The 11092-nt window shown below is 48.9% G+C and overlaps 1 protein-coding gene across 3 annotated transcripts in view; it reads right to left on the bottom strand.

Moving 5' to 3' along the window:
- Nucleotides 1-307: 307 nt before the first annotated feature.
- The window catches only part of pde4ca (phosphodiesterase 4C, cAMP-specific a), a 35349-nt gene continuing 24564 nt past the window's right edge, over nt 308-11092 (bottom strand). For all 3 annotated transcript variants that reach the window (XM_079243568.1, XM_079243570.1, XM_079243569.1), the window contains 9 exons: nt 9390-9483; nt 9127-9293; nt 8935-9033; nt 8697-8861; nt 5159-5258; nt 4926-5080; nt 4725-4847; nt 4470-4652; nt 308-2776 (listed from right to left, as the gene is read on the bottom strand). In XM_079243568.1, coding sequence (XP_079099694.1) covers nt 2276-2776; nt 4470-4652; nt 4725-4847; nt 4926-5080; nt 5159-5258; nt 8697-8861; nt 8935-9033; nt 9127-9293; nt 9390-9483 — 1587 coding nt within the window. In that variant the 3' untranslated portion in view covers nt 308-2275. The remainder of the gene's footprint in view (nt 2777-4469; nt 4653-4724; nt 4848-4925; nt 5081-5158; nt 5259-8696; nt 8862-8934; nt 9034-9126; nt 9294-9389; nt 9484-11092) is intronic.

The following is an 11092-nucleotide window of genomic DNA, read 5'->3' as shown; positions in this document are numbered from 1 at the left end:
TGCAGGAGGAATAATTTATCCCACGCTGCTCTGTAGCGTCGTGCTGTCTTTCCTTTTTGTGCTGAAGTTCTGCTCTATGTTGATGGACACACTTTCCTAAATGTGATTTTAGTGATTTTAATGGATATTTACTGTACAGACTCTTTGTTTCTGATGGTGTGACTGCAGTCTTATCTGAAATAATTGTTCATTCGGAACTCTAGTGTAATTTTACGTGCAAGCGGACAAAAAAGCATCGTCTCGTGTAATCCTGTTTTATTGATGAGATTTGTCATAAAATCAGAGAAGGTGGAATCAGAGTGAAGAGTTTCTTCTTTATTTGCAAGGCATACAAGTTGTATTTGGAAGGAGGGTTAACACACCCATAGTTTGGATTGTCAAAGCTGCAGCATCATTAAATCATAAAGTCAACAATAGCAGAGGGTGATGGGACAGCTGGGGCTGAAGTCGTTATATTCTCAGATCCATCACGATGGATCCAGTAGAAACAGAGGAAGACAGGAATGAATCCGTCACTAAAACACTGCAGGCGCCCCGTCTCAGACTCCGCCGTCTCCTTCCGACACAGATCAGAAACAAGGAATAAACTCTGCATGAAGCTGTGAAGAACATGTACAAACACAAGCCGTTAGTGCAAAGCAGACGCCTGTCCGTCTGCCGTGCTGCTTCCTAAGTAGTCCTTTGAGTTGAAGGCACCGAGTGTTGGTGGGTTTGGTGCGGTTCGTGGCGACAGAGAAGATTGCACAACTTTTACCAGGAAAAACAAAAAGTGCAAAAATAAGGCTTAAAGACAAAATCTTTCAGCTCATTCACACAAATAACTGAAAACAGGCTTTTCCACGTTGGCAGACCCCCCCGTTTACAGTCAGCGTCATGCATTTCTGCACCCAGTAATGACAAGAAGAAAAATCAGTCCATCCATGAGGTCCGGCTGGTGCAGCACAACCAGCCATGCTGTACATGTACCAGTCAAAGTGCTTTGCTCTTTTTCTTTTTACACTTTAAAAGTCATTCACTCACCAACAGAAAACACGCATTTTAAGACAATTTCAGTTTCAGTTCTGACTGGAAGAGGAGCTATAAAAATACAGAGACACTGAGGTCAGATTGGCGCGCAGGACGCTACGATCAGCCAGCTTCATCAGATGCTGATGGAAAGTAGCCAGTGGCAAAATGGAAATTACAGTACTGGTTGTGTCATGCTTGCTTGGCACTTGTTTTGTCATCGACTACGTCCCTGCAAAGAGCAAAATATTGATCAATGAGAGGAAAAATTCTGGCACAGGCAGCTGTCGCTGGGAGCTTCCTGGTTTTTACAGTTACAGTGATGCTAAAAAGCTTTATTTGGTTAGTTATTTACTAGCAAACCCCCATGCTTTCTCCCCACAGCCCTTATGGGGCCATGCACTGGGTTATTTGTTGTTTTGGAGGATGTCTGCAGTGGTCTAAGCTGCTCCTGTTTTGTCTTAAACCCCTGAATGCAACTGAAAAGTGCGTAACTTAAAGGCAATCTGATTAAAAAAAAAATAAAATAAAAAAAAATAGGGTGCCAAAAACCAAAAACCCCAAATTTATCTTCAAATATGAAAAAAAAAAAGTTAAAAAGAGAGAAAAAAAAAAACCTGCTGTAGCATCAAAAGATGTGTGTAGTTTCCACTGGAGGTGAAGCTGTTCCAGTTCCTGCTTCAGCTGCAGAGATGCAGCTCCGGGCGTGGACACCAGGGGGCGCTACATGCTCTGCACACCGCTTCAGTTTCACTGACGACCGTCACACATCAGGATGATAAAAACAAAACTATGCATGTCAAACGACTGAAAACATTAAAATAATATGTAGTGGCAGCTCCTTCATCAGTCTTCCTCAGAGAAAATCCCGCCTGGTGAAGCATTTAAAAGATCTGGGCAGCATCGGCAGCAGGACGAGGAGGAGTGTTCACAACAGTCACAGTCCGTGACAGACAACTGCAACAAGTTAAATGGTGCGAAGCTCCTTCCGACGCGGCCGGATCTGAAGAAGAAGAAGAAGAAGGCAGCGGCGTCGTCCTTGTGGCAGGATTGAGACTTGTCCCCTCGTTTTAAAGAGGAAGACGGTTTGGTGGAGACGCTTCTTCTCCCGGCTGTGAAGATGGAAAGCTTGTCTTGCATCCTGACTCAGGCGGTTCGAGTCCTGTGTGGACCACCCTGCTCTCCATCCTGGGTCCGGGGAGAACCTGAGGTGTCGGCGTGGAGGAGGACGAGGCACCAGGGAACGGAGACAACGAAGGCCAGCGAGGTGCTATGTGCCCAGCCTGAAGCGCGGCGCCTCCGACTCCGTTTCTCTATCTTCTGCCATGTCCTTCTCAGAGTCCAGAGAAAACGTCCTGCCCGACTCGCTGTTCAGGATCTTGTTCAGCCGTCGAGTGGACGAGGAATCGAACCCGCCGCTGTGTTCAGTTCTGCGCAGCTTGTGCCCCCCACTGCTGCCGTAGCCCCTCTGCTCCTCCGGTACGCTCTCCGCATCAGACTCGCCTTCTTCCTCCAACGTCAGCACAAACTGGAACTTATCGGCCGGAGCGGAGCCGCCTCCAGGCGCCGACGCCTCACCCAGCAGCGCCTCCTCCTCCTCCTCCTCTTCCTCCTCCTGGCCCTGCTGGTTGGGTGAGGGGCTGTGGGGGATCATGCTCTGGTACCACTCTCTGTTGTCCTCCAGCGTGTCCAGGATCTCCTGAGCATCCGGATGCACCAGGTCAGCCCACGTCTCCCACAGCGGGTGGACGATGTAGTCGATGAAACCCACCTACAGGAAGCAGGAACAGAAGTTTGATCCTGGAACGTTTACATCGTGCAACACTGGAAAATGCAGGAACACCACATTCAGTTCAGCTTTGTTTCAACTTTTTAATGTTTTTAACTCCAGTTTCCTCGCGGGGACCCAGCAGACCGGGGGCTCGGCCCGCTGGGGGAGACTGACTGGGGTCTGGCAGTGTGGAAGGACCCCAACAGCATCCTCACAGCAGCATCAGGCCAGATGTTTATTGTGTTTCATTTGATTGGTATTGTTTGGGCAGACGGGGGGGAGGGAGAAACTTGATCTGATAAATGAGCAAATTTCCATAAAACTTTACTGGTTTTTCTTCTCTGCCAGGAAAGAACCAATCATCTGCTCTGCAGCATTTCTCAGACACGTCTGATTAATGAACACGACGTGTTTCCACTGCTGGCTCTGGACTGTCAAAGCCTCGAGGACCCCGTGTGCTCTTCGAGGGACCTCTTGGGGGTCCAGGGACCTCATGTTGAGAACCACTGCTTTACAGCCCTGCAGACTGAAGTGAAACAGATTCAGCAGCCTGAAGTTCTGTATAATAACTTATTGATCTGAGTCGGGTGTGTTGGAGCAGGGAAACATGGAAAACCTGCAGGAATGTGGCCCCTCCAGAACCAGGACTGGACCCTCCTGGTCTACTCTGAGACAGACAGGTGTTCCTGATGGGTATCATGACGCATGCAGAGCAGGGCTGTCCAGGTCCAGGACCCTTTCTTACACACAGGTATGTGCATGTTGTGTGTACATGTATCTGTGCGTACATGTCGTAGAGAAGATTTCTACGCTGTGTAGAATTTATAGTCTTGTACTTTGACTTGTTGTACATGAGAGGAGCGGAGACTTGCGTACAAACAGAACCTACTGGTAGAAACGTAAAAATCATTGTTTCTGCAGCAGAAGAATCTTTATTTCATGCAAATAATTACTTTAAAAATTAGCTTAAAAACTTATTTAATGTGGTGGAGACATCCAGGTGAGACAGGTGAGACGTCCCTGACCATCACTGAGATGCATTTCATCCTCTACATATTCATTTCTTTCTCCGCCAGGAGCGTTAATCTCAAGTAGAACCAAACAAAGAGCTCGACAGGATGAAAACACACCTGCTGGGTCTGTCTCGTCCAGGTTCTTCCTTTAATCAGTTTGATATCAGGCGATTCTTTTTTATTCAGAGAGAAAAGACGTGAGAGATCTTCTATTGATCCTGGATCATTTACTGCTTTCATTCCTCTCAGCTGTCAGTAGGAAGCCTTGATGCAGTCTCCGTATTGTTTATGAGGCTGTTAAATCATGTTTATCTGCAGCGTTTAAACGTTTGCAGACATGAATGTTAGCTGGACCTGAACTCAGGTGATTTCTGCCTGACCTCTGACGGGACTGTTGTCTCTGAATCAGGTGAAATGAGGACGTTTGACCATGACGGAGCTGGTGAGGGGATCAGACAGCTGATTGCTTACTAACACATGCACGACTGGCTCCACAGGCGGGATGAATCCGGATTTCTTCTTACATCTGACCTCTCTACTGATCATTTGTCGATAGGGTCCTGGAGGTCAACCAGATCCAGGCACACCCGGATCAGACCAGTGGCTCATCGCCCGGTGTCTGCAGAGCTCCCGGACCGGATTCCAACCACCCCTGCGTTAGAACGGGAGAAATTCCGTACCTGGTTCTTCTCTATGGAGGCGTTCTGCTTGTCACACATGGGGCTGATCTCCATCCCTTTCTCTCGCTCTCTGTCCCCCTGGGTGAAGAACTCCACCATGATGCGGTCCGTCCACTGGCGGTACAGCTCCAGAGGTTTGGTGGGGTTGCTCAGGTCTGCACAGTGGACCATGTTCTGCAGAACCTGCAGAAACATCACGCTCCCGTCAGTGACTTCTCAGACTGATGCAGGTTCCTATGTGAAAAGGTTTCTCACCTGGATGCGGTCTGAGTAGTTGTCCAGGAGCAGGACACCCAGACTGGTGACTTTCTTCGTCTCCACCATGGTCTTCAGGTCTGCCAGTAGGTTCATGTGTTTGGACATGTCCGTGGCCAGCACCTGCAACAGCCACAGTCTCCTTAAACCAGATCCAGGTCCAGCATCCACTGCAGGCCTGCGTTAGCCGTCTCCTCTTACCATGTCGATGACCATCTTCCGCAGCGACTGCCGCTGCTTTTTGCTGACGTTCTGAAAGATGTCGCACTTCTCGTCCTGCAGGAGCTTAAAGCCGACGGCCAGGTGGTGGTTCTCCAGCACCGACAGGTCGTTGTACATCAAGGCCAGCTCCGAGTCTGAGGAGACGCAGTTGCTACGTAAACGGCGTGAAAACGGGACAGTCACATGATCCGTGTGGAGGAAGGAGAACTCACTGGTGTTGATGAGGAACTGGTTGGAGACTCCTGGGTGGTCCACATCATGGATGGCGCTGGCGAACAGAGCAGCCAGGATCTCCAGATCAGTAAACACGGCCTTGGACACAGCAAGAAGACGACAATCCATGTGAGATTAAACTACAAGTACATGTCTCGTCTCACGTCTTACGTCTCATGTCTCATGTCCCGGGTCTCACGTCTCATGTCTCATGCCTCACGTCTCATGTCTTACGTCTCATGTCTCACGTCTTACGTCTCATGTCCCGGGTCTCATGTCTCACGTCTTACGTCTCATGTCTCACGTCTTACGTCTCATGTCCCGGGTCTCATGTCTCACGTCTTACGTCTCATGTCTTACGTCTCATGTCCCATGTCTCATGTCTTACGTCTCATGTCTCACGTCTTACGTCTCATGTCCCGGGTCTCATGTCTCACGTCTTACGTCTCATGTCTCACGTCTTACGTCTCATGTCCCGGGTCTCATGTCTCACGTCTCATGTCTTACGTCTCATGTCCCATGTCTCATGTGTCACGTCCCATGTCTCATGCCTCACGTCCCATGTCTCACGTGTCACGTCCCATGTCTCACGTGTCACGTCCCATGTCTCATGCCTCACGTCCCATGTCTCATGTCTTACGTCTCATGTCTCACGTCTCATGTGTCACGTCCCATGTCTCATGCCTCACGTCCCATGTCTCACGTGTCACGTCCCATGTCTCACGTGTCACGTCCCATGTCTCATGCCTCACGTCCCACTTCTCATGTCTTACGTCTCATGTCCCGGGTCTCACGTCTCATGTCTCACGTGTCACGTCCCATGTCTCATGCCTCACGTCCCATGTCTCATGCCTCACGTCCCATGTCTCACGTGTCACGTCCCATGTCTCATGCCTCACGTCCCACTTCTCATGTCTCACGTCTTACGTCTCATGTCCCGGGTCTCACGTCTCATGTCTCACGTGTCACGTCCCATGTCTCATGCCTCACGTCCCATGTCTCACGTGTCACGTCCCATGTCTCATGCCTCACGTCCCACTTCTCATGTCTCACGTCTCACGTCTCATGTCCCGGGTCTCACGTCTCATGTCTCACGTGTCACGTCCCATGTCTCATGCCTCACGTCCCATGTCTCACGTGTCACGTCCCATGTCTCACGTGTCACGTCCCATGTCTCATGCCTCACGTCCCACTTCTCATGTCTCACGTCTCATGTCCCGGGTCTCACGTCTCATGTCTCACGTGTCACGTGTCACGTCCCATGTCTCATGCCTCACGTCCCATGTCTCACGTGTCACGTCCCATGTCTCACGTCTTACGTCTCATGTCCCGGGTCTCACGTCTCACGTGTCACGTCCCATGTCTCACGTGTCACGTCTCATGCCTCACGTCCCACTTCTCATGTCTCACGTCTTACGTCTCATGTCCCGGGTCTCACGTCTCATGTCTCACGTGTCACGTCTCATGTCCCGGGTCTCACGTCTCACGTGTCACGTCCCATGTCTCATGCCTCACGTCCCATGTCTCACGTCTTACGTCTCATGTCCCATGTCTCACGTGTCACGTCCCATGTCTCATGCCTCACGTCCCACGTCTCACGTCCCATGTCTCATGTGTCACGTCCCATGTCTCATGTCTCACGTCCCGGGTCTCACGTCTCATGTCTCACGTCCCATGTCTCACGTGTCACGTCCCATGTCTCATGCCTCACGTCCCACGTCTCACGTCCCATGTCTCACGTGTCACGTCCCATGTCTCACGTCTCATGTCTCACGTGTCACGTCCCATGTCTCACGTGTCACGTCCCATGTCTCATGCCTCACGTCCCATGTCTCATGCCTCACGTCCCATGTCTCACGTGTCACGTCCCATGTCTCATGTCTCACGTCTCATGTCCCGGGTCTCACGTCCCATGTCTCACGTGTCACGTCCCATGTCTCACGTCTTACGTCTCATGTCCCGGGTCTCACGTCTCACGTGTCACGTCCCATGTCTCATGCCTCACGTCCCATGTCTCACGTCTTACGTCTCATGTCCCATGTCTCACGTGTCACGTCCCATGTCTCATGCCTCACGTCTCACGTCCCATGTCTCATGTGTCACGTCCCATGTCTCATGTCTCACGTCCCGGGTCTCACGTCTCACGTCCCATGTCTCACGTGTCACGTCCCATGTCTCACGTCTCATGTCTCACGTGTCACGTCCCATGTCTCATGCCTCACGTCCCATGTCTCATGCCTCACATCCCATGTCTCACGTGTCACGTCCCATGTCTCACGTCTCATGTCCCGGGTCTCACGTCCCATGTCTCACGTGTCACGTCCCATGTCTCACGTGTCACGTCCCATGTCTCACGTCTCACGTCCAGCCAGGAACTCTTCATTTTGACCGGTTCTGAATCCTGCTGAGGCTGTTTAAGATATACTTTTATGTCTTTTACACCCAATTTTATCTGTAAAACCTTGTTAAAGATGTTCCTGCAGCAACACACACACACACACACACACCTCCTGGAATAATAAAAACATCGAGATCAATAAGTCCATCCATCGGTGATGAAGTGCAGCTTATAAAGCACTTTAAATGAAACAGTTTTAGGATATTTCAGTGTCTGAAGTCTAGATTGTTATTCTTATTCCAGGAAATGTTACCAGGTGTACTTGTCTCATTTCACAGACTGATAATTTTACTTGATTATGGTCTCAATCTTCTGGATTGATACATTTTTAACCTTTTTTTTTTTTTTAATTGTCTTGTTCAGCATTTAAGCAGCAGACTGATGTTCTGGATGCTGTGTTCTGCTGAGCAACTTTTTTTTATAGATATAATGATCCCCTTATGTTTCTGGATTCTTATTTTATTTTTCTATTTATTTTATTTATTTCTATTTTCTATTTATTTTGGATAATTGTTTGTATTGCAGAGTTTAGGCTGCTTGACCGGACCGGAGAGGACAGAAGAGAGACAGAAAGAGAACAGAAAAGAAAACAGAGAAAACAAGAGAAAGAGATCAATACATATGTATACACACACACACACACACACACACACACACACACACACACACACACACACACACACACATATATAGCCCACACAAGCCAACTCTAGATTCATGGTCCCTGCGGAGAACAAAACCATCAACTTCAATGCGTTTTTAACCATTAATGGCAACATTTTGTTGCATATCAGCTGTTTACAGCCTATAGTTTTATTTCCAGAAAGTCTCTTCATCTTGTTTTAGGAGACAAACCAGAGCAGAGAGTGAGATTATTAATCAAGTTTTTTGTTACTAATTTCTAAAATCTGTCCTTTTACACACACTAAACATGGACTACTGGATAGCTGGCTATCCGCCATGAGCTGCAGTTCTCATGAAATCTCACTGCAGATGAGATTTTAACAGAATTACTGTTCATATGCCTAACGCTGTTTAATGGAAACGGCTGCAAATCACAACGTAGTTTATGGAAACTTTAGAAATAGAACTTTTATTTAGTGAAAAACTGTAACGGAAGCTTGTGAGCAGCTCGTTACCTCCAGCGCAGGTGTGGACAGCAGCACATGCGTGGACTGGACCACGTCGGCAGCGTGGATGTTGTTGTGGTAGGCCACGTCTGCGTGGTAATGGTCCTCCAACGTCATCATGAAGTTAATGAAGATGTCTACAGGAATCTTGAAGGACTTCAGCAGGTCCCGTTCCTACAAAACACTGCAGCTGGTCAGGATTCATCGTGCATCAGCAGTCATACCTTCAGCTCTGCTCTCGTCTTACCTGGAAGATGGTGTACATGGTGACTGTCAGAGGACGTTTTCCAGAATACTCCGAGACCTTAAAGATGTCAATTCCCCATCTGTTGATGTCCTCCAGCTCCTACCAACGAAGAAGCATAAGTGAAGGTATTTAACAACGGATCAGGTCTGGAAGATGGACTACGGAATCCCGTAAGACTCATCCATCATGGACCTTGGCGAGGAGCCCTTCCTGGCTGGCGTTGACCCCAAAACGAGGGATGGTGGAGGGGGCGAGGCTGTGGGTGGCCTTCTTCACGCCGCTGATCTGCGACATGGGACGCTTCTTTTTGTCCTTCTCCTTGGTCGGGGGGGACATGATATCCATGTCATGTGGCTTCTCTGTTGGGTCAGAAAAATGGTTAAAGCAGCGATCTCAGACATCAGATTTTCAGGATTTACACGTGACGAGGAGAGGAGCAAAGAGGAGTCGCTCACCGAGGAAGGTGCTGGAGATGAACTCAGACACCTGGTTCCCAGACCGACTGGTTTCTGACAACTGGGTCAGCTCCCGGTTCAGCATCCTCTTGAACTGAGAACAAACAATAAGTCTGATCAAACATACTGTTTACTTCTTCATGGACGTTCCAAGACGCGCTGACAATAACTATCTACGTAGGGAGGCAACCAGGTTGGAGCTGATGGTTGTAAAACGTTCCTCTTAAAGTAATCCTGTGAAAAAGTAAGGTAATCCTAGGAATAAGTAAAGTAATCCTGGGACTGGGTGAAGTAATCCTGGGACTGGGTGAAGTAATCCTGGGACTGGGTGAAGTAATCCTGGGACTGGGTGAAGTAATCCTGGGACTGGGTGAAGTAATCCTGGGATTGGGTGAAGTAATCCTGAGATTGGGTGAAGTAATCCTGGGACTGGGTGAAGTAATCCTGGGATTGGGTGAAGTAATCCTGGGACTGGGTGAAGTAATCCTGGGATTGGGTGAAGTAATCCTGGGACTGGGTGAAGTAATCCTGGGATTGGGTGAAGTAATCCTGGGACTGGGTGAAGTAATCCTGGGATTGGGTGAAGTAATCCTGGGACTGGGTGAAGTAATCCTGGGATTGGGTGAAGTAATCCTGGGACTGGGTGAAGTAATCCTGGGACTGGGTGAAGTAATCCTGGGATTGGGTGAAGTAATCCTGGGACTGGGTGAAGTAATCCTGGGATTGGGTGAAGTATTATTAGAGCTGGAATAAAAAGCTGGGTTGTGCTGGCAGAGGATTCGTCCCACAGTGACGAGACTTTCAGCTGAGTTTGTCAGGAATGAGATAATCCTTGCTGCTGCTGGAGTGAGAACAGTGGACAGAACGTCTCAGTTCTTCATGTTTCATATCTGCAGGAACTTTTTCTTACCTGACGGAACATCTGTGAAGCGGAGCAGAAAATCGTCACATCTGGCATGTCGGTGTGAGGTCAAGCATGAGAGCGAAGATAAAAACCAAATGGGGGACACGTCTGTCCTTGTGGTCCTCTGCCTGATCCAGACAGCAAAGCACCAAGACTTCCTTAAATCCAGGTTGACTAGACAGTCCAGATGTAAAAGCTCTGATCAGAACTGCTGATCAGACGGAGGAAACAAAAGGTTTCTGGCTCCATGAAGATGAAGGGATGGAGGCGAGAAATCTGTGTGATGCAGGGATGCGGAGCAGCAAAGCCACGTTCCTTCATTCACTCTGCTCGCTGTGTGTAAACAGAGGGAGAACGGGGTTCCCAAGACTCCGCCTCTTCAGAAGAAAATAAAGAAATAAAGGCTAAGAATAGCAGCCAATCAGGCGGCAGCTACATCCACGCTTGCAGAACTGGAGGCCGGTCATTGGCTGAGAGATGCTCAGAGTAGGCAGGACGGTTGTGAGATGCACCATGTGCATCAAGTTCACAGAAGATGAGAGGGGAAATCTTTGAATGGGGTGGGTGAGTGGGGGGGGTCATTCATGTGGCTAAAAATAACATCAGTAGATCATGCACTGTAGAAGATGCAGGAACATCCACCATGTCTGCTCAAAGCAGGAAGTCTGACATGAAAATCCAGCAGAGAAACATGATCAGTCCACATATTTATCTACCGGTGCACCCATCAGCCTCAACGTGCACCAACTGGTCCTGCCATCTGCACTAGAATAATCTGTAGTTACACTCATCTTCGTCT

This window comes from Telmatherina bonti (genome assembly GCF_933228915.1).
Source record: "Telmatherina bonti genome assembly, chromosome: 7".
Lineage (NCBI taxonomy): Eukaryota > Metazoa > Chordata > Actinopteri > Atheriniformes > Telmatherinidae > Telmatherina > Telmatherina bonti.
The sequence above is the reverse complement of the archived record's forward strand: the minus strand, read 5'-3'. Positions and strand labels throughout refer to the sequence as shown.